The sequence below is a fragment of the Mesoplodon bidens genome (genome assembly GCF_964165515.1).
Source record: "Mesoplodon bidens genome assembly, chromosome: 15".
NCBI classification, from domain to species: domain Eukaryota; kingdom Metazoa; phylum Chordata; class Mammalia; order Artiodactyla; family Ziphiidae; genus Mesoplodon; species Mesoplodon bidens.
This window is the reverse complement of record NC_138171.1, coordinates 43,940,534-43,963,533: the sequence shown is the minus strand read 5'-3', so window position 1 is coordinate 43,963,533 and position 23,000 is coordinate 43,940,534. Positions and strand designations below refer to the sequence as shown.

The window sequence follows — 23,000 nt, the reverse complement described above, 5'->3', positions numbered from 1 at the left end:
ACAAGGCTAACTTGTGTTCACAGGTCTCAAGGGCAGACCCTCTGGGGGTGGCGTCAAGGGAGCCACCAAATGGTGAGTGAGGGACCATTCCATGGTGACTTGGGCAGGAAGGATGAAGTGTTTGGGGAGCCTGCTGCCCCAGGAACAGGCAGAGACTAGAGCTTCATCTGAGCCGCTGCGGCGCTTGGATATGTAGCTCAGCTCTGCATGAGCTTCCAGGCTGGAAGTAGGAAGACCAAGTACAAGCTGTTTTTTCATACATTATGTATATTAAAAAAAATCAGAGACTCCAGGTAAGTTGGCTGGAACAGCCAGGGGTTGTCTGTGGGACCGCTGATGGGGAAGATGCCTCAGCTCTGCTCTAGGTCGACCACCAGATAGGGCTGGGTGTCCTTCAGGGCCTGGAGGAGCAGATCCTTGCAGGTCAGGTTCCAGGTTGGAGCAAAGCTGAAGAGCTTCCTCATCTTGGTAGGATTGGTGCGCTCCGCCCGCACTGCCTGGTACTGCTCCTCTGTCAGGACCTTCCCGTACAGGGCGTCCAGCACCCCGTCCACATCTGTGACCCGCGCAATGAGGGCCGCCCGATGCTGCTCCACAAAGTGCAGTGCTGGGGCGGGAGGGAGGAGAGGGGATGAGCTGGGTCCAGGGTGGGTGCTGGAGCCTGTCCCTCTTGAACACTAGGCTTTCTTTAGAAATTGCCCTGAATGCAACCCTAAGCGGTGGGGCTCAAGGTGGGCGTGGCATGCCACCAGGACTCTACCTATAATGGGATGAGTTTAACTTTGTCTCCCTTTCTCCTCCCAACCAGGCTCAGTCCCAGGAGGTGTGTGAGTAGGTGGGTAGGAAGGGTTGGCCTAGCTTTGTGCTCTTTGGGTGCTCCTGGCCTTGGGACAAGAGATAGGCTGTGCAGGGGTACGGTGGGGTGGGGCTGGTGAGGTGCCCAGGTAGGTGAGGTTGGGCGTTGAAGGCTTTACCTGGTTTGGCTGCTGTCTGGGGAGGGGCCTTGATCCCAGCTGGCGTGGTTCCGGGGCCTGTAAGAAAATGTTAAGTGGTGTCTCCCAAGTGTTTCTGGGGACAGGGGTCTCTTGGTCCGGAAGCCAAGGTCAGTACCAGGCGCGGGAAGCCTCGCCAGCAGGAGGATTTTATTAAACGGTAGGAGAAACAGGAAGCGGAAGCTCCGGGAGGCGAACTTTTGGGTTGGGAGGAGGGTGTAGAGGGGATACTGGTCTGGACCTGTGTGGAGGGGGCGCACTCACCCTTGCGCAAGGTCTCCTGCAGCTGCTCCGCCACCTCCTGCATGCCGATGCTGCACAGCACGAGTACCGTGAGCTCGGCACCATATGCCTCCAGATAGTAGCTGACGAGCTTGTCGGTGAGGTCCACAGCATCCATGGGCAGCAGCGTCCCCCGTGGGATGCGTGCATAGCCTTCGCGCAGCGGCACTGAAAGCAGCTTCATCTTGAACTTCTTGAACTCGTCAGCGGTCAGGTTCTCCAGCGCATCCAGAATGGCATCACGCGTGCACCCCATGGCTCCTGGGGTCCTCTGCCGCAGCCGCCGCTTCAGCTCACTCGGGCTGTCTGCCAAGCAGGAAGTCTGCTTTGGGGCGGGGCCTGGAGCTCCCTGCCTTCACTCCTGTCTCTGCCTCAGAGCTTTGCTCTTGGGTGTTAGGCTCCTGACTACTGCGTTCCTTCCCTTTCTCTCCTGGCCATCGGGGGGCGCCCAGATTGCATCCTTTGGCTGGTCTACCCAGGAGGTGGGACCCAGGAGACCCGGTGGAAAAGGGCTCGTGGGTGGTGCCTGCCTCTCCAGACTTGGACTAGGTAGCACAGATCAGGAACCTGGTTTATTGGAGCGCTAAGGCTTAGAATCGTGGAATTTTGGAACCCTGAAATCTCCATGTTTCCTTAAACCTTAGCATCCTCTCTCCCTGTCATAGAATCAGAATCATAGAAACCTAACAGCCATGTAGCTCCCCAAATTCCACGGGTAGAGAAAACTGTGTGCTTTCTCTCTCCAAGCCTCAGTTTCCTTATCTATGAAATGGGGATAATAACACTCATTCACTTAGTAAATATTCCAGCATAACATGGGCTACCTGATGGTGCCTGAAACCTTGCCAAATGCTTCCTGGGAGAGCCAGGGTTTGGTCCCGCAGGAACTGAATTTCTTGGGAAGTGATGACAAGAGACACTTGAAATGGTTGAGAAAATTCTTGACTGGAGGGAAAGTCATGGGAAGAGCTATTCTGGGGCCAGGGGGCTTGACCCAGAAGAGCAGATGAAAGGTGGCTTGGGTTGGTGTAGGTTGGAGTGGGATGCTGTGGGTTGGTGTTGGAGGCCAAGCTGTGCCCAGAATCCTTAACTTGCCCTTAACATGGCTGGGAAGGCCCTGCTGGTCTGCCCCTGTGGACCTTGCCAGCCTTGTCTTGCACCACACCCTGACCACACTCCATCTCGGAGTTCCAACCACACTGGCCTCTCAGTTCCTCAAATGTGCCAGGCTCCTTTGCTTCTCCAAGCCTTTGCACATGCTGTGCCCTCAACCTGGAGCTCTCTTCCCTCACTCTTTGCCTGACAAACTCAAGACTTTAGGTCTTCAGTTAAATGCTACTTCCTCTGGGAGACCAGGTTTAGAATCCCTCCAGTTCAAAACACTTGCTACTGATTTGTAGCTCTCATAGCAATTGTGACTAAATTGTAACTGAGTATGTTTAGGCACCCACCTCCCCACTAAAACATGAGCTCTGAGGGCAGGGACCTTGTCTGGTTCATTGCTGAATCTCCAACATCAAGAGTGCCTGGGACATAGTAGGTACTCAGTGAAGATTTGCTGAATAAAGGAATGACTGAGGCTGTGTTACCTGCAACATGTGTTCAAAAGCTTCCAGCAGAGTAGCAGGGCCCTGCTCCCCATCTGTGTGCGAGTTGCTGCACACAGGCTGGGTAGTACTATGTGCCAACATCCTTACCATGGGTGGCACCTGTGGCCCAGCAGCTAGTGTTCCCTGGCTCATGGCTGTTTATTATTGTGTCTCTTCACTGGTCTTCGTCCTTGCAGAATCTCCATGTCATTTTGTGCACTGTGGCCAGAAGACTACATCTTCCTAGCCCACACATTGATGCTGTCCCTCCCCTGCTTGAAAACCTCCTATGACCCCTCAGTGCCCCCAGAATCAAGTCTAAGCTCCTTGGCTTGGCCTTTAAGTCCCTTGCCAACTTCCTCGGCAGCACCTTCTACCCTGTGAGCCTCTGGACCTCTGCACGTGCAGCACCTGATCTCTGCTTGGCCTCTCTTCCCTCCTGGTCTGCTTGATGAGTTCCTGCCTGTCCTCCAACATGCATCAGGAGTCACTTTTTCTAAGAAATAAAAAAAATTGAGCTCCTATGTACAGGCTGTGATCCTTCACATGTGTTATTTCTAACCCTTAAAACAGTCCCTTTGGGATAGGGAATAGTAGCCCTGTTGTACACGTGAGAAGGTTGGGCTCAGAGAGGTTGAAGGACTTGCCCAAGGTCATATAGCTGAGGGATCATGCAGGTTGTCTGGTTAGCTTCTGAGTCTGGCCGCTGTCTACTCTTCCCAGTTGGCTTTTCTGTCCTCTCTGTGCAAAATGAATTATTCCTTGGCCGTGTCGGCTGGATGCCCCTATCATGCCTTTCTCACAGTGTTGATCACACAGTGTGTCTGGTCACTCTGCTTTCCTCACCAGGCTGAGGACCCTTTCAGGTCCACAGCACCCAGCACAGGGCTTGGCACAGATCCAGCCTTGATAAGCTTTCATGAAATGACAAAAGATCTAGAATCATAGAAACCTGCTCTTTTCACATTTGTTGGAATCTTAGAAGCTGTGGGTGTTTTATCCATGGAATTTAAAAAGCGATTGCCTGATTCAAACCGCACCCCCTAAAAGAGCAGGGATCCCCTTGGCCATACATATGGCCATTTGACTGCATCTCTTGAATTCTTGTTTGGATGGGGCGGCCTTGGCTTTATGTAAAACCAACGTAACACAACTGAACTTTTGGGGCTGCAGGAAATTGCACCTTGGGGAGTGTGTGTCATGACTAGGAGGTCTCCTCACACCTGGCTTCATGGAAGCGGGGGAGCTGAGGATGTGTGTCGTGGTGTGACACGGTGCCCCTTCCCTTGTTCCTGCTTATCACCACCCAGGGCCCTTCCTCTTGGCCAGCTTGCCCCTGGCACCTGACGCAGTCTCATTCTTGCTCACATACATTCAGACTGAGACACAGAAGATCTGGCTGAGATTTTTCGCCTGACATGCCTCAGAGCACACACTAGCACTTCGGTGTGATGTCACAGGGAGCCAAGGGACAAGGGGCTGGAAGTGCAGGAGCGTCCTCTACTAGCAGTGGAAGCCTCACTCCTGCAGTGATTTCAGGCTGGAGGTCAGAGAGCACAAGTGACACCTTGTCAGGTGGACATGCTCTATTGAGCCCACTGTAGACTCTCAACTCAGAAGGAGAATCTATTTGATTCTCAAAAGATGTACTAACTATATATAAAATAGATAAACAACAAGGACCTACTGTATAGCACAGGGAACTATATTCAATATCTTGTAATAAATACCTATAATGGAAAAGAATTGGAAAAAGAATATATATATACACACACATGTATAACTGAATCGCTTTGCTGTACGCCTGAAACATTGTAAATCAACTATACTTCAATAAAAAATAAAAATTTACAAATTAAAAAAAGATGTACTAAGGACCTACTAGATGCCCAACCTCATGATAAGTGATGTGGGAGACTAATAATAGTAACAACAGCTTCCATTTTTCAAATTTACTGTTCCAGGCACTGTGCTAAGCACTTAACATGCATAATCTCAATTCTCCCAACAACCCCATGAGGTAAGTGTGTCTATCCTACCTCACAGAGGAGGAAACTGAAGTTTTCAAAAATTCCTCTGGAAGACTGCACTGGTAGTACACGAGGAAATACAGACGGAGCCACCTGACTCCTGGGCCCAAATTCCAGCCTACGTCCTCAAAGTCCCACTCTCTGTCTTCAGAAATTGACAAATTGCTTGGAGAGATAATGTATATGGAAATGTATGCCTCCTCCAGACTGTCCGAATACACCCTTAGGAGGGCAGATGTTGCAGTACTAGGAATGATAGCGTTAACTTCCTCCTCTTCGCAGAGTGCTCAAGAAACTTACAAAGCACATTCAGAAGACTGTGAAATAGTGGGAAAAACAGGAGATGAGGGGTATCAGACCCACTCAGGTTTGATTCCCAGACCCTCTACCTCTTAGCTGTGTGACTCAGGGCGGTCACAGCCCTTTTCTGGGGTCTGCACTCGCCAGCCCATAGGGAATGAATGCTCTGAGAAGGACAGTGGCTTCTCTAGGGTACCCCAGGGAGGTAGACTCAGAGCCAGCTCGTTCTTGGAGACTGCAGGGTGGTTTCCCCCTGAGGAGGTGGGGAATAGGAGCCCTGGGCAACTCTCTGGGAAGCCGTGGTAATCTCTTCTCCCTGGGCCCCCCTTTTCTGGGGGAAGTACTCCGAGTTCTGAGCTTTGACTCCTGGCAGGAAAGAACCTCCGGGTCTCCCCTCGGGCCCACCTTCTTGCCCCCTGGACTAGGCCAGACCAGTTGGTGGTGGTAAGATGCTTCCTGGGTGTGATCCGACACCTCTACCCCCCCCAAAAAAAGTAACTGATTGCTGGAGCCAGATTGCACCTCCTGGGGTCAGAAGACCATAGACTGCCAGGACATTGGGCAAGTCATTTAATCTCTTTATGCCTCATGGCTTCCTGTTAAGATAGGAAAAATGATGGGGTTGTTATGAGGTTATAAATGAGGCTATGAGGTTATAAATGGATTGAGAATTGTGAAGTGCTTGGAACAGGGCTGACACAGAGTAGGTGCTTTTGTCATTGTTAAAGATTCTTAGCTTCAGTTTCCAAATCTGTGAAGTGGGGATGATGTTATTGACCTTACAGGGCTGTAGGGAAGGTTCGTTGGAACAATTAGTAGTAATAATTGTAATAATATCAATATCAACATTTATTGAACATTTTCTATGGGCCTGGTATTGTTCTAAAAGCTTTCTATGAATTAGCTTGTTGAATCTTCATAACGATCCAATAGTCTCGATAATAATCCTGACATGATCCCCATTTTCCAGATGAGAAAATCAGGTTGATCAAGGTCACACGACGAGGAAAGAGCAGTCAAGATTTGAGCCTAGTGGTGGCAGTCACTGCTTCCGAAGTCCTTGGGTGCCAGCATGCTGTCCTTGCTGTTTACTTAGTATATTATCTAGTTTCATCCTCATAACAACCCTACAGGGATGGTATTATTATCCTACTTATCCTTACATTGTAGCTGAAGATGCTGCAGCCCAAAAGGGTAGGTGATTTTCTGGGGGCACCCAGCATGAGTTTGTGACACCAGCATTCAGATCCTGCATCTGCAGGGGCCCCGATCGGGGGATTTCTGGCTTCTCTTTGCATTTATCTAACACAAGGAGTTCTCACCTCCCATGGCACTTATCACTCCAGCCGTTGGGAAGCTCTCCCTTAGGACAGGCTGAAATCTGCCCCCTCTGAGTTCTGGGCCTCAGCAATACTAGTCCTCACCTCCTCCTCCCCTGGGCATGGTTTTGGGCCCCTTCTTGTCCTCCACCCTGCTGTAGATGATCTATGTCCCTTTCATGGGTCAGAGGTCAGATCTGGCCCATCTACAGAAAGGGATTGAGTTGAGTGTCACCTCCCTTTCCTGGGCACCCACTCCTAGTGACCAAAACCTTCAGCCCTAGCCTGGTAGGGGTGGAAACTCCAGGTGAGATCTACATTCAGGATGTTGACTTTTTGAATGGAAATGAAGTGGCTAGTGGTTTCAGAGACCAGCTCCAGATGTGCTCTCATCCCCACCTGCCTCCTGTTTGAGGAAGTGGAACTTCTCTGGATTTCTCAGGGTTCTGGTAAAAAGCCCTACCTTCCTGAGACTCTTCATATAACCAGAATCCTTCATATAACCAGGATTAATTGCTCTAATCCAAAAGAATGATAAAACCTCACTTATCTCTTCCCGAGAGGCCCAAATCATTACAGCCCGAACAAAGTTCCTAGGTTAAGACCCCAAGGTGCCAGGAAGCCTGGAGCAGCTCCCTCAGCGGGCCAGCATGAAACATGCAAGAACTTCAAGTGTTCAAGAAGGAATGAGCCCCAGAACTCAGAGACAAGTCATAAAAGCAGAGGTGTGCTAGGAGCTATCCGACTCCTGGGGAGATTTATTTACTTGCCAAAACGTTGGAGTAAGAAGATCTTTAAGGGGGGCTTCCCTGGTGGTCCAGTGGTTAAGACTCCACACTTCCATTGCAGGGGCCACGGGTTCGATTCCTGGTCAGGAGCTAAGATCCCTCATGCTGCAAGGCGTGGCCAAAAAAAAGAAAAAGACTTTTAAGGAGGGAAGGGGGACAGCTGCTTCCTTCTCCTTTATAAGCAGGGAAAATAATTCTTCCTTGATTCTCACCTATGGGGTGTCTGGCTACTCTCATGGGACAATTGACCTGGCTCTTGTCGAAGCTCAGACTAACAGAGACGGAGAGTGGTCGAGGGAGAAATGAACAAATCCAGGAAAAGGCTGAGAGGCCAGAAGAGAAGGACAGAGTGAGTCTCTGTGTTTATTCATTCACTAAGTATTTACTGAGCACCTGCTGTGTGCCAAAGACTTTGTTCGAAGTTGGAGATGAGCAGTGAACAAATTTATATTCTGTTAGGAGGTGACAGAAAAGAAACCAACAAGTAAAATATATCATGTGTCCGATCTTGATAAATGTTATGGAGAAAAATAAAAAGGGGAAGGGAGATGGGAGATTTAAAATCAGGGAGGTAGGAAAAGCCCCACTGAAAAAGTGACATGAGGTAAAGATCTGAGGGATGAGGGGGAGGCAGCCACGCAATAACTGGGGTTTGAAAGAGTGTTCCAGGCAGAGGGGAGAGAAATGCAAAGGCCGAGGCGGGAGTGAGCAGAGGGAGAGGTGAGTGATGACTAGCGTGTGAGGACTTTGGTTTTTAAATTGAGATTTGAAGGATAAGCCTTGAGGCTCTCGGCTGCAGGCTCTGGATCTAGTTCATTCATTTATTCAGCTGTCCCTCTATCACTCATTTTCCAAGCACTTAGGGAGGCCCACTTTGCCCCATAGCTTGTGCTGAGCACTGGAGACACCAACAGGGAAAAGGCTCTCCCCTCAGCCCTGCAGGAAGAAAAACTTTCAGGGTTGGGGGAGGTTCTATTCTCCCGCATGTGGAAATAATACTGCTGGTGTGACTTTGGAGAGCCTTAAGCCTGGGGAATAAGTGGGTGACAAGCTGGGGAGGGGCCACGGGCAGGGAACGGGGGAGGCTGGAGAGTGCGGAGGTCGGGGTGAGGGAGAAAGGGGAGACTCCCTTCAATCATGTTTCTGTCTTTTCCGTGGTATGAGAGGCCCTGTCTCTGCTGGCTCTGAGCTCTGGCTCCAGGCTGGGCAGGGGAGAGGACAGTGGGATGGGCCAGGACAGGTGGCCTTGACATGTGATGCTTGTCCGCTGACCGCTCAGTCCTCACTTTTAGAACGGTTTCCAGAAGTGATGGAAGGGGATGGGCAGGGCAGCTAAATATAGTCCTGGGGCCAGAGCTCAGCCTGGGAGGGTCTGTCTGCTATTCAATGCGGGCCCATCACCCGTGGTGTCCCTTGTCCTCGGTCTGAGCTCGGTGCTTCCTTTTCACCTGTCTTCAGACACAGCTCTGACCCACCTACAGTTAGGCCTGACCTTGACTGGGCCTCTTGCGAGTCTCTTTTTGTCCAAGATCTCCAACCAGACCTGTGAGTCCTGCGGGTCCTGCCGGCCTGGGGATATGGGGGAGGGGAGGGCTGCGGGCCCTGGAGAGGTGAGAGGAGGGGAGGGGGGAGGGGCGCTGGAGAATCTGGGGTTGGGGCTGAGGCCTGGGGCTAAATCGGGGCAAGGACAGTGGGTAAGACCGTGTTTGCAACCCAGCCTCGTGTTTAGGAACTGGGATTGAGACCGGGTCCCTGATAAGGGCTATTTGGGGGGCCGGGGCTGAGAACCGCAGTTGAGGCTGCCTTTGGGACTGAGAGGGGGTCCCCTTCCCTCCCTTGGCCGGAACCAGAGTCCCTTCCTGTTTGAGATGAGAGGCCTCTATAGGCTGGGGCTCCTCCCTGCGGGGCTGCCAACCCGGCCTGGGGCTGCGGCTGGCCCGGGACCGTGGCTCCGCTGAGCCTCCCTGACCGACACCTCCTTACCCAGGCCCGCAATGTCGGCTGCACCCGGCCTCCTGCACCAGGAGCTGTCCTGCCCTCTGTGCCTGCAGCTGTTCGACGCGCCCGTGACAGCCGAGTGCGGCCACAGCTTCTGCCGCGCCTGCCTGGGCCGCGTGGCAGGGGAGCCGGCGGCGGACGGCACGGTGCTCTGCCCGAGCTGTCAGGCACCCACGCGGCCGCAGGCGCTCAGCACCAACCTGCAGCTGGCGCGCCTGGTGGAGGGGCTGGCGCAGGTGCCACAGGGCCACTGCGAAGAGCACCTAGACCCGCTGAGCATCTACTGCGAGCAGGACCGCGTGCTCGTGTGCGGCGTGTGCGCCTCCCTCGGTTCGCATCGCGGCCACCGCCTGCTGCCCGCCGCCGAAGCCCATGCGCGCCTCAAGGTGCGGGGCCGGGGGCGGATGGGGTTGTTGGACGGGTCGGGGCCTGGCCGATCGGGCCTCTTGAGCTTTAGGGCCCGGGGCGCCTGGAGTTGCCGGGTACGCGGGCGGGGCGGGGCGGCTAGGGAATAGGGGGGCTGATGAGCTGAAGGCGGAGCTTGGCGGAGACCCGAGCCTTGAAGAGGCGCTCGGAGACCGGCCTCGGCGGGATAGGAGCGCCAGCTGGAGCGCGCCGGAGATGCGGGGGACTCAGCCACAGGGCGGAGTCTGCGGAGCCGGGGGCTGAGCGAGGACTAAGTCGGTGCCCGCGGCCCAGGCGCGCAGGCTCTGCTGCTGGGCACAGGCCCGGGTAAGAGGGGCGGGGCTGGCCGGGGGGGCGTGGTGCTGGGCGGGGCGGGCACACAGCTGCTGGGCGGTGGCCCCCCCGCGCCCCTGGAGCAGCCGAGCTTGTGCGGGCCTGACCGTCACCAGATGTGGCCTAATCCAAGGGGACCCGGGAGGCCAAGGCACGCCTGGGTACGCACCTCTGTGCACAGGCCCAGGCTGGCACCAAGACCCAAGTCCAGGCTGTTACTGTGATTGGAGCTGGAAGTTCCGAACGCTTCCAGAGCCCACACACAGTTGTGCGCCCCGAGGTTGGCGCTCTCCATGGAAGCCCAGCAAAGACACGCAGACATTGGCAAATGGGGACACAGGCACACGCTGGCTCAGCTGTCATACGTATGGCAAATCACACGCATGCAGCTACAGGAGGGTTTATGTATACACAGGCCCAAGGAGGTCTGTCATGAAGCATTTATAGGGTTGTTGGAAGAATAAACGACAGGTGCAGGGGCGGGAGGAGGCGGGGTATTGGAGGCATGGAGCGGTGCTCCGTCTCTGTCTCCGCGGTGCAGAAGCTGCCACCGTCTTCTCCTCGCGCTGCTGTTTTGGAGGGTGGGGGTGGGTAATCTTTGCCCACAAACATCAGCGTTGCAATGCACTTCTCCTTGGCCTCCAGACTCCTAGAGGGGGTAGACCCCGCCCTGAGGCTGGTATTCGAGGGCCCCAGTCTCCCCCAGGGGCCCAACTTCACCGTACCTCCGGCTTCAGACTTGCACAGTCCAGCTCGGTGCTGGCTGGTGGTCCCTAACCCAGTGCAGGAGCCTCCTCCACCCAGGAGCCCTCCCTACCCAGACTCACCTCTGCTGATAACCACAGAACTCCTATCCTTGTCCATCTTTATCTGCGAAGAGAGAACAGAGTCCGTGAAATGGGACAGGGCACCAGGCAGCCCAGGAGCCTCGAGGGGGCAGGTGGGGTGGGATACAGTCTGCCAGGGTCTGTACCACCCCAACCCTAAGCCGCAGGGAGGGGCTGGCTGGAGGTCTGAAATGGGGATCCCTGGAAGGAGCCTGAAGGAGGAGCGGGGCAGGAAGCCTGGGGTGGGACTGAATACCTGGGTCCTTGGGGAGGAAGAGGGGCTGGGTCCAGAGACCATGTGCCAGACCCAAGTATGGTTGAATGGGATCTGCCGGGTGAGGGGGACACTCACAACCCCCTGAAGCCGTACTGCCTCCTCCTGCACGCCTCGGAGTAGGAGACAAGCCTGTCGGTAAGATCCACCACACACCACGTCATGGAGCACTGCTCCCCACACCTCCTAACTGCGGGATGTTCTGAAAGTCTCTGTGCAGCCCCCAGCTTCTAGGGTGGCATTGTGCTTGGTCCCCATGGCTCAGCCTTTCTGCCCATGAACCTCGGACGGCTGAGAGCCACCAGGCCCACCCTGTCCTGCAGCAGGCAGGGCTGTGGCCCTGCAGGACGTCTGGGGCAGGAGACTGACCTGGCGGCTGGCCACGGGAGCCCATTGTCCAATTCCTGTGGGGATTCATCAGCAAACAGTGCCTAGAGGGTCTCCCAGCTTCCTTTAGGGGGAGGTGGGAAGGAGGCTGCCAATTTGTCACAACCAGAGGTGAGGTGGGGATGACTGTTCCCATTCTGCAGAAGAGCAAACTGAGGTTGGAAGCCATGGAGGCATGGCTGCTTCCAGGGCCGTGCACCTCCCAGCAAACAGTGGCTTTGGCTGGAGGTATAGGAACTCCCCTACACCTGCATTTCAGGAATCACAAACTGACAGACCTAGAGTAGGAGCTGACCCACAGATATGTTTGGTTCATCCATGCAGAAGACATTTTTATTAAAATGTCTACCCCCAGAGCCCACCGGTGTGCAGGGAGGCTGATTAGGGTGTTTTGCTAAGGTTCTGCTTTTAGGTATAGGGTGAAGGCCAGGAATAGGAGGAGGCTGCATTTCTTCTTTACACATCCTCTGCTCACCGTGGAAACCTGCTGTGTGCAAAGCCCCTGCCCCCCAGTGGAGGAGACCAAACCACATTTGTGATTATCATCCTCACAAATACCTGTGCTGCGGGGTTGTCTGCTGAGGGGATGGAATCAGGGAAAGAAGGCAAGGCTAGGGAGGACTTACCTAGCCAGACAACAGGAGGGTGAAGCATTCTAGACCTCAGAACCAGTACCGGCAAGGGCTTGAGACCAGTGAGTGTGTATGGTAAGATGCCAGCCTGGCTGGAAGAGAAGCTGGCACTGAGGCTGAGCCAGAGGGAGCAGGTTAAGTGGGGGAGGTGGGCAGCAACATCACTTCTTTATGTCTCACCCCCCAGACGCAGCTCCCACAGCAGAAGCTGCAGCTGCAGGAGGCGTGTATGCGGAAGGAGAAGAGTGTGGCCGTGCTGGAGCATCAGCTGGTGGAGGTGGAGGTGAGGGGCTCCGCACAGCAGAGCCCGGGGACTGGGGGTCTAGGCTGGGGGTTCCCAGCCAAATGTTTTTGTCTGTCTGTCCCCACAGGAGACAGTGCGTCAGTTCCGGGGGGCCGTGGGAGAGCAGCTGGGCAAGATGCGGTTGTTCCTGGCTGCACTGGAGGGCTCCTTGGACCGCGAAGCTGAACGTGTACGGGGTGAGGCAGGGGTAGCCTTGCGGCGGGAGCTGGGGAGCCTGAACTCTTACCTGGAGCAGCTGCGGCAGATGGAGAAGGTGCTGGAGGAGGTGGCAGACAAGCCGCAGACTGAGTTCCTCATGGTGAGCACTGGATGGCTTTCCTCTCTGCCCCTCAGCCAGGGTTCAGGTCTCAGAGACCTCATTCCATTGTCAGGGAGGGACCCTGAGGTCCAGAGAGGGGCAGGAGCAAGCCAGGGTCACGCACTGAGGAGGGGTGCACCCCAAGATGGCCATTATGGTTGTTTAAGTTGGACACTGCACAAGGACACTATATCTAAGTGGGCACCATTCATATCATAGATATTGTAGGTCTGCATATCTATTAGGACATTTTTTTTACCAGGTGGAATTAGTTTCTTGAGGAAGGGGGTACTTTATTCTTTTTTAAATTAAAAAAATTATTTGTATTTATTTTATTTTGGGCTGGGTTGGGTCTTCGTTGCTTACATGTGGGCTTTCTCTAGTTGTGGCGAGCGGGGGCTACTGTTCATTATGGTGCGCAGGCTTCTCATTGCGGTGGCTTCTCTTGTTGCTCTAGGCATGCGGGCTCAGGAGTTGTGGCTCGCAGGCTCTAGAGCGCAGGCTTAGTGGTTGTGGCGCACGGGCTTAGTTGCTCTGCGGCATGTGGGATCTTCCTGGACCAGGGCTTGAACCCGTGTCCCCTGCATTGGCAGGCAGATTCTTAACCACTGGGACACCAGGGAAGTCCCAGGAGGGTACTTTTTTCTAATTCACACAGAGGTAAAGGGCTAAGGGTGACCTTGAATTCTGGGTTTCTTTTGTCTTCTCTGATTCTTCCTGGTCCCACACTCAGCATTTCTGTGGTCCACCCCGCCCTCAGAAGTCTCCAGTGTCCCCACTGCCTGCTCAGCTCCATTCTCTTTTTCTCTCTTTCCAGAAATACTGCCTGGTGACCAGCAGGTGAGATCAGCCTGGCCCTGCCCCCTTTCCCACTTTGCCCTTGTCTGCCAGGGACACTGGCTGGCTCACCCTCTACTCCCATTCAGTCCATTGCGATTCCCCTGCACTTTGTGTGGATGTAGAAAAGAACCCAACCTGTTCTTCTCCTCAGGGACCTTCCAGACTGGTCCTGGAGACAGACAGGGACACAGGACACAGGAATCACTCAGTGCCGCTCTGGAGGGGAGGGGGTGGCCAGGGCAGGTTTTCCAGAGGTGTGCATTGTAGAGCTGGATGCTGAAGGAGTGAACAGGAGTTGGCTAGGTTAAAGAGTTGGTGGAAGAGCATTGCAGGCAGAGGGAACAGTAGTGCAAACCGCTAAGAGGGAGGGAAGATGAAGCTGGTGAGGCAGGAGGGGCCCAACTGTGAAGGGCGGAGGAGCTGGACCTTATCCTAACAGGAGGCTTTAAAAAAATTCTAGTAAAATATTCATAACATAAAATTTACCATTTTAACCTTTTTTTTTTGTTTGTTTTTGGTGCGGCTTGCAAGATCTTAGTTTCCTGACCAGGGATCGGCAGTGAAAGCACAGAATCCTAACCACAGGACCGCCAGGGAATCCCCCATTTTAACCATTTTTAGTGTCATTTTAAGTTCAGTGGCATTAAGTACATTCATATTGTTGTGTAACCATCACCGCCATCCATCTCCACAACTTTTTCATCTTCCCCAACTGAAACACCAACAGAGGAGTTTTGAGCCAGGATGTGATGCGGTGGGGCTGGTGTGGGGGGGACCCTGGAACTCCACCACAGCACGCGTCCTCCTCTCTTCTGGGTACTCCCGCTTGCCCTCCCCCCACCCCGTGCCTTCTCCAGGAAGTCCCTTCGCACACACCTCCCCCACCTCCTCCCAGGCTGCAGAAGATCCTGGCAGAGTCACCACCACCTGCCCGTCTGGACATCCAGCTGCCCGTCATCTCAGATGACTTCAAATTCCAGGTGTGGAGGAAGATGTTCCGAGCTCTCATGCCAGGTACTGGGAGGGTCTCGCTCTGGGTTTGCGTTTGTAACTGTGTGGTTGATGGCCACACACAGAGAGGCCTCCCAATCCCAGCTGGGGAGGTCATCCGAGAAGGGCCCACTGCCCCTTTCCCTCGGGGTTTCCCTGCACCTTCATAACCTGTGCTCGGAGAAGGATCTGAAAGGGCGTGGGGTTTTCAGGTGGGTGACTGACATGGTGAGGACACTGCTCACTGAAAGGATGTTGCTGCCGGCAGCAGGGGAGGCTGGGGCCCGGGTTTGAGCCCTGCATGATCCTTGGCCCGTCCCTGCCCCTGTTGGCCAGTGGAGATGATGATCCCTGAGGACCTGCAGAGATGGAACCCTGCGGTCAGACACTGACTCTGGCCTGCGGCTGGGGAGGCCCAAGGGCTCAGCCTCCTCTCCCCAATAGCTAAAGCACATTGGGGTGCTGCAGGTTACAGAGCTCCAGGACACGTACACAAGGCTGGTGCAGCCCTCACTGGTGGGAATGGAGGGACCTCCATTTTATCCAAGAGAAGACTAAGGCCCAGAGACTGGATCAAGACTGAGGTCACACAGTGGGGTGAGGTAGGGACTGGCCTAGGGCCAGGCTTCCTGACCATCTCCTGCTCTGGGGCCTTAGACGGCCAGTGACATGCCTTGTATCGACTTAATCCTGCCCACAACCCTGGAAGGAGGCAATTATGGCCCCGTTTTACAGCTGAACAATCTGAAGCCCTGAGAGGTGTGGTCTTTGGCCCCCACCAGTAAGCAGAGAGGGGCTCACTTCCCAGAGATGCCGGGAGGATTAGAGGAGACAAAGCTGGTCCACAGGTGGGTGGGCAGAAGGCTCGCGGGAGCCACACCCGCAGGGCCTGACCCTCCTCCCTCCGGTGGCAGCGGTGCAGGAGCTGACCTTTGACCCGAGCACGGCCCACCCAAGCCTGGTGCTGTGTGCCTCGGGCCGCCGCGTGGAGTGCTCGGAGCAGAAGGCGCCGCCGGCCGGAGAGGACCCGCGCCAGTTCGACAAAGCCGTGGCGGTAGTGGCGCACCAGCTGCTCTCCGAGGGCGAGCACTACTGGGAGGTGGAGGTGGGCGACAAGCCGCGCTGGGCGCTGGGCGTGATCGCGGCCACGGCCGGTCGCCGCGGCCGGCTGCAAGCAGTGCCCTCGCAGGGGCTCTGGCTGCTCGGGCTGCGCGAAGGCAAGATCCTGGAGGCTCACGTCGAGGCTAAGGAGCCCCGCGCCCTGCGCACCCCCGAGAGGCGGCCGACGCGCATCGGGATCTACCTGAGCTTCTGCGATGGCGTCCTCTCCTTCTACGACGCCAGCGACCCCGACGCGCTCGAGCTGCTCTTCGCCTTCCACGAGCGCCTTCCCGGGCCTGTGTACCCCTTCTTCGACGTGTGCTGGCACGACAAGGGCAAGAACACTCAGCCGCTGCTGCTCGTGGGGCCCGACGGCGGCGGCGAGGCCTGAGCCGCCCGCCGGGTTTGGGGAGGGGTGCGGGGCCCTGCCGGCCTGGAAGGAGAGACGGGTCGGTTTGCCGGGCTTGAAGGCAGGGCGGAGGGGGTTTGGGACCGGGGACTCCAAGCGTTCTGAGAACTTTGGGGTTGGCATGAACAGGGGACTGCCAGCCAGGGGTTGGGGTGGTGGTGGGAAAGGGAGATCTGAAGTCAGGTCAGTGGGGAAACTCCACTTGGGGAACCAGGAAAGCCCAAGGGTTCTGGGAAGAAACAGACTGAGGAAGCGTCAGGTGGCTTGGGGAGAATTGCGTGGAGGAGCTGGAGAACTCTGTAGAGCAGCGGTCCCCAACCTTTTTGGCACCAGGGACCGGTTTCGTGGAAGACAATTTTTCCACGGATGGAGGTTGGGGGCGGGGGTGTGGGGGATGGTTCAGGCGGTAATGCCAGCGATGGGGAGCGATGGGGAGCGATGGGGAGTGCAGATGAAGCTTCGGCTGGCTTGCCTGCAGCTCACCTCCTGCTGTGCCGCCCCGGGTTCCTAACAGGCCACAGACTGCCACCGGTCCGTGGCCCTGGGGGTTGGGGAGCCCTGATGTAGAGTAAGGAGCCCCTGCAGCCTCATACTCTGCTCCCCTTGGGGGCCTCCACTGCCAGGGTCCAGACTCACTGTAGCAAGAGGCCTTCCACTTGGTGATTCCCCAACTGGAGCATGCGTCAATATCACCTTTTCAAAACACCTAACCGTTCTGGTTCAGTGCGCCAGGGCAGGTCAAAAATGTGCCTTTCTAACAAGTCCGCAGGGGGCGCTGATGCTACAGGTCACAAGCAGGATCACACCTGAAGCATCGCTGACTTAGCCATTCTTCTGTTGAGTCAGCTCTCTGTTATAGAGAGTCAGTTATCACATAGCTATCAGCTATGAGGCATAGAAAACCCCAAACATATTCCTCCATGAAACAGCTGTTTAAAAACTGCCAGAGGGCTTCCCTGGTGGCACAGTGGTTAAGAATCCACCTGCCAATGCAGGGGACACGGGTTCGAGCCCTGGTCCGGGAAGATCCCACATGCTGCGGAGCAACTAAGCCCGTGCGCCACAACTACTGAGCCTGCGCTCTGGAGCCTGTGAGCCAGAACTACTGAGCCCGCATGCCTAGAGCCCGTGCTCTGCCACAAGAGAAGCCACTGCAATGAGAAGCCCGCGCACCGCAACGTAGAGTAGCCCCTGCTCGCTGCAACTAGAGGAAGCCTGCGCTCAGCAACGAAGACCCAACGCAGCCAAAAATTAAAAACAAACAAATAAATTAATTAATTAAAAAAATAAAAATAAAAACTGCCAGAGCCTATGCTGGGTGAATAAACTGACTCCCAATTTTTTTCCCTTTGTCTCTGGAATATGTTCACTGAGTGTCTAGACATGGAGGAGATCCCCCAAGTTGCCAACCGAGAGAAAGAGCCTGAAGCTAGCCCTGCCCTGGGCCCTGCTATTTGTGGAGGATAGAAGCTCCCACCTCATCACACCCCCCAACCCCCAGTTACCTTCTCAAAAGCCAACTTTTGTTTTTTAACTCAAAGCCCTGTTTCTTGGGTTTTGGAGTAACTGCTGAAGCCAAGAGTGGGAGTCCCTCCTCCCTGGAGGGAGAGGCTTTTGGGGACTCAGGCAGGTGGGACAGGTGGCTGCTGCCTCTCTCATCCTAAGGGAGGGCGAAGGCCTGCGGCCATTCATTGTCACCAGTGGGCCTGCTGCTGCTGTGTGAAAAGGCCTGGGGCCCCCTGGCAACTGTGGGAATTTTCTGGAGGTGGGGGGAGAGGAAGGTGGGCAGGGTAAGAAAGGCCTCAAGACCTGGCTGGGGGTGCACTCCTGGCTGCGTCTCACAGAGGAGGGCCTCCTGGGCCCCTGGCTCTGGGACACAGAAGAGAGGATTCATGTGAGAAGCTCTTTCATGCTAGAAAATAAAACCATAAAGTAAAGGGATTCTTTGGTTGTCAAATCCAGCAGCATGAATAAACACGATTATATTCTGACTCCTTCCTCACTGAATCTGTGTGAAGAGATGAATGACCTACTGCTAGGCAGTATCCTCTCATGGCCAGCCCAGCCTTCAGTCTTGACCCATCAAATCTTTTTAAAAACCCAAATGTGGTCATGTGATTGAGTTGCTCAAAACTTTCAAGGACTCCTAGTTTCCTGCAGGAAGAAGCCCCCAGTCTTTGGCTTGGCCGCCCACGTGCGCCGCTGGGCTTGTGGGATCTTAGTTTCCTGACCAGGGATTGAACCTGAGCCCTTGGCCGTGAAAGTGGAGTCCTAACCACTGGACCGCCAGGGAATCCCCCCTCCAGCCTCATCTTGTGCCTTGTGTACACATACGCCTACACTCTGGCCCTACTGAGCTCTTGGGGTCCCTGTACACCCCATATTATGCAAGTCTTCACTAGGAATGGCTTTTCCTTCCCCCACTCATCCTACAACTTTCTCCAGAAACACATTTCTTAGCTTCTCTTGATCCCAGCACCTCTTTACAATGTGCAACCACTGCACTGAATCCCCATCATGGGTGCCTGGGGAGGGCTGGAGGCTCTCGGGCCCAAGAGCCTCCAGCCCTTTTCTAGGAAATGGGTGCTCTGAGACACAGATTCCAAGACAGGATTAAATGTGCAAGGATTTTTTCTGAGGGAGGACGCCTGTGAGAGAGAAAATGGGGCCGTCAGATTGTGATGCCCATCTGACCCCGAGTGAAGGAGAGAGGGAAGGTTGGGTGGATGTGTCCTTGACTGTTGTGGGGACTCCTCCAGAGAGCTGCCCCCGTGAGGGGCCCTGGGTGTCCCTGAGCCTGCCTTTGTGTCCCTGCCTTGCTCGAGGGAGCAGACTGCGGGGACTGGGCACAGACGTGGGGATAGGTCTCATGGCTCTTCAGCGGCTGCCCTCAGCCATTTGCTCCACGAGTTGGAGTTACAGCGGGCCATTTTCTTTTGTTGGAATTACAGTGGGAAACTTCCTTTTCACAGCCTTCACAGGTTCTTTGTGTGTAAAGTTAGCCTGGCTTGGCTGTGTGCACTGAGAGAAATGACCCAGTGACCTTCCCCATGGCTGACTGAGTGAGAGATGGAGTCCCTGAGCCAAAGGCAGTCGTGATGGGACGAGTGTGTGGGAAACTCTGCCTGATCCTTGTTGGATGGAGGTCACCTGGTTCAGCCAGAATCTCCCTGGGGCTGGAGGAAGGGGAAATGGGAACAGAGATGTGGATCCCTCCAGCAAAGGATCAGAAGCTCCTCCTTTAGTATTAATACTTCCCCTTCGTAGACACTCTGGGAACCCATCGCAACTGGCTGCAGAGAGGTTTGCTCTGCCTCCTGACTTCTGTGTGTCCAAGAACAAACTGGCACCTGCCAGGGTCGTGCTACACTGCAGGCAAAAACATTTACTGAGAGCTCATTTTGTGTCAATAACATTGTATTCAATATTTCATTTATTTCATTTATCCTCATAACCCTAGGTCTCATGACAACTGACATCTCACTAGGCTGCCAGGCTCGGTTGCCTCTTCCCCGGGGTTCGAGTATCCCTGGGAACATGATGGTCTGACCCTGAAGGATGTACCACAGGTGCATGGTATGTCCTGGAGCCTCACCTTTATGCCAAGATCCTTCTTTTTCTTGATAATGGCGGTGGTGGTGGGAAAGTTGTGTTATTCAACCAATATGTAAACATTGAAAACAACATGTTCGTATCAAAAGAAACATTATGGAGTACAGAATTTGCACAGATTTTTGAGATTAAACAAGAGATGTCCACAAAGTTTCGCACTGGTGCTGGCTGTTTGGATCTAGACTTTCAGACCCTCAAGGATATGAGTTCTTAAAATTATTCTAAAAATTAAAAAATATATAAATAATGCATGAATATACTTAATACTATTTTACAAGGGGAAAGTTCTCTGCCCATGTCTTCAAATCCTAATTTCTTCTCTTCCTTCCTCATCAGAAATGATCCCTGTTGTCAGTTTGGTGAGTAGTTTTCCAGGATTTTCTGTACGTATATGTGTCCCACAGATAATATTGATATATAATACAGTGTTTTTCTTTCTGTATAAGTGGTGTCATACTCTATATGAGTATGACATATTATTCTACATATTCTGCAACATCCTTTTTTCAATTCAGTCATACAGTCAGGAGATCTGTCCATGTTACTATATAAAATGTACCTTCTCCTTTTTGATTGTGGTGTAGTATTCCACTGTGTGAATGTGTCATAGCTTACTTTATCATTCCCTGATTGGTTGGTATCTGTTTCTAACCTTTGTTATTACAAACAATGCTGCAGTTAGCATCTGTGGATGTGCCTCTGTGTGCACATGTGCAAGGGTTTCTTCTCTAGGGTAGGTACTGAGTAGTGGAGTTTCTGAGTCCCAGCATGAGCGTCTTAAAAATTTTAATGGTGTCACCATTAAATTGTGGACTTGAAGAAACAGTGGTGGAGTGGAAGGATTGCATGGACATGAAGTGGTTAAAACTTCAAAGCTGTTGGACTTGAAGGATTACATTAGGAAACTATCTTTTATCATTGGTTTCAGCCATGCTCTGGAGGACTGTATAGCTTTTGGGTCATTCTCAGCTATCAGAACAGTCATTCTGATATCATTTTCAGGTGTGAGAATGTCCAGTCCAGCATAATTCAAAATTTCAACATCACTGTCAATTTAAAGCGACCACTTTCCACTTCAATGGAAAAGGGGGTGGGGATCGAGTTTTTCACTCTCCTCTCAATCCCCTTCTTTCCCCCAAACCCTCCCCACCCTTGCTCTGCTGGCTCCTTCAAGGTTCAGGTTACTTAGAGGAAAAAGAGGCAGAGTGACATATGATTGGTGGTGGCTCTAATCTGGGACCCCTGTCATGATGGGCATCCAAATACTGCTGCTTTCATGGGAGGCGTTGTTGGGTTCTTCAGAGGTGATGTAAGCAGACACTCTTGGGCCCTCCTGTGACAACCCCTCACCTCCTACCCTGCGTCCCTGCGCCACACTCCTGCAGTGGTTACACTACTGCTGGGTCCCTTTGCCAAGGCAGGTGGGCAGCTGCCCCAGGCAGGGACCTATCACACCTTGAGCCCAGTTACTTTTGTCCGCATTCACTTGGCCTAGGGCTTCTCACCTAAAGATAAGGACGTGATCCTATCTCTCTCCTTGCCTAACCATCTTGGGCTGCTCCTGTATACTCTGTCCTCCCTTTAGAGTCCTCCAGATGGGAAGCCAGCGTCAGTCTCCAAGTCCATGTAGGTCTCCAAGCCCAGGCGACATGTGTCAGGTTCTCCTAAGAACTTCTCGCCAGCCTTCATCTTTCCAGTTCCTGCAGCCCAGGGCGGGAGAGATACCTCCAATCTCCGTGAAGCCTTCTTTTGGGAAACCCTGTCACTTGCTTCTGGGTGTGAGGAACCCTCTTTGGGGGACAGGAGGGGAAACCCCACAGCTCTCTAGTCCATCCAGGTGGGTGATGTGGGTGGAACTTGTGGGGCTGGATCTGATCTCTCACTAGGAAGTCCCAAAGGGTATGTCCGCAGCTCTCTTTAGAATATGGGGCAGTGATCATGTACTGTCCTCAGCTTTGGGACTTTAAATAAAAATTGTCTCTCTCAGTTTATACTCCAAACAGTGCCAATATGAGAATATAGTTTCCCTAAATCTTCTCCAACACTCAATATTATCAAACTCAAATTCTTTTTTCTCGCAAGAGGGAAGGGATATGGGAACAGATGTATATGTATAACTGATTCACTTTGTTATAAAGCAGAAACTAATAAAAAAATTCTTTTTTCTTTTTGCCAATGTGGTAAGAAATTAATAAATAGTATCCTACTGTTCTTTTTTTAAAATTTTTATTGGAGTAGAGTTGATTTACAATGCTGTTGGCTTCAGGTGTCCCACTGTTATTTTAATTTACATATTTTTCATTACATGTATTTATAGACCAGTTATTTTTCCTCTTCTAAAAATTACCTGTGCATATCACTTGCTCCTTTTTCCTAATGAGTTATAGTGGTTCTTTATAAATTCTGCGTACATATCCTTTGCCAATTACATACATATATTGCAAGTTTTTTCTCCTAATCAGACAGTTTGTCTTTTGTTTTTGGAATTCTATGCCTTGTGGGTTCTAGAGAAAAAGTTTTTGAAAAGCTCAGGCCTGAGTGTCTTTTGCATGGGTATTTTTGTGCCCTCAGGGTACCTGAACAAGGATAGGCACTTCTCTTTAAGCTGTGAGTTCCTTCGAGCAGGAGAGGGCTTCTAACTCTTGAGCATGTGCTCTATGTATCAACACTCCCACTACTCTGCCTGATAGGAAAATTCCTTGTCCCTAAGTGGAGTTTGAACCTTAAACCCTAACTCCTTCAGAACCTCCCAATTTCAAAGCAACCACACCTTACATAGGTAGTGCTTTAGGACTGTACCAAGCGCTTTCGAATTTATAATCTTATCTGATCCTCTTGGAGGGTTGGGGGAGAATGGAAATTATGGTTCCATCTTATTGGAGAAAGGTGTGTTTTTCATGACAACTGACTGATGGTGCCAGGCTTGGAGCCCAAGTCTGTTTCTCTCCAAATCTTGACCTTTCTTGACTTCGTCTTCCACACAGTCATTATTTAATCCTCAGCTTAAAAGAGATCTGAAGAAGTTGCTGGGGGGATATGACAGGTACCTTGAGATCCTCAGAAGGAATGCTGTGTTAGTGAAATTGAAGGTAATCATAGCCAACCTAAGTTGTTACTGATTTTCAGGCTTTTTCCTGAGAATAGAGCCTGAGCAAAGAATTTAAAACGGCTGGGTAGAGCTGGGGGTTTCAGGAAAGGACTCAAGAGCCAGGAACCCCCCTGTTCAGTTGCCCAAGGCCTGGCTGAATGGATAGAAACAGCTTCCTCTGTGTAAATGCATGTTCTTTTCC

General features: G+C 53.0%; 2 protein-coding genes across 2 annotated transcripts; one reads left to right on the top strand and one right to left on the bottom strand.

Moving 5' to 3' along the window:
• Positions 1–208: 208 nt before the first annotated feature.
• On the bottom strand, positions 209–1,698 carry LOC308628767 (apoptosis-associated speck-like protein containing a CARD). The gene is made up of 3 exons (XM_081256033.1): positions 1,257–1,698; positions 975–1,031; positions 209–607 (listed from the first exon to the last, which is right to left on the bottom strand). The coding sequence occupies exons 1-3, from the start codon at positions 1,528–1,530 to the stop codon at positions 351–353; spliced, it is 588 nt and encodes a 195-aa protein (XP_081112159.1). The 5' UTR covers positions 1,531–1,698; the 3' UTR covers positions 209–350.
• Positions 1,699–9,294: 7,596 nt separating this feature from the next.
• Positions 9,295–16,080, top strand: TRIM72 (tripartite motif containing 72; the record flags this gene model as incomplete). The annotated part of the gene is made up of 6 exons (XM_081257158.1): positions 9,295–9,684; positions 12,344–12,439; positions 12,528–12,758; positions 13,576–13,598; positions 14,494–14,612; positions 15,503–16,080. The coding sequence occupies 6 exons, from the start codon at positions 9,295–9,297 to the stop codon at positions 16,078–16,080; spliced, it is 1,437 nt and encodes a 478-aa protein (XP_081113284.1).
• Positions 16,081–23,000: the final 6,920 nt, after the last annotated feature.

Coding starts and splice junctions, on each gene's coding strand:
- LOC308628767 (XM_081256033.1), bottom strand. CDS start 1,530: ATGGGGTGCACGCGTGATGCCATTCTGGATGCGCTGGAGAACCTGACC. Junction 1,032..1,256: donor GCAGGAGACCTTGCGCAAGG/GTGAGTGCGCCC, acceptor ATTTTCTTACAG/GCCCCGGAACCACGCCAGCT. Junction 608..974: donor CCAGACAGCAGCCAAACCAG/GTAAAGCCTTCA, acceptor CTCCCGCCCCAG/CACTGCACTTTGTGGAGCAG.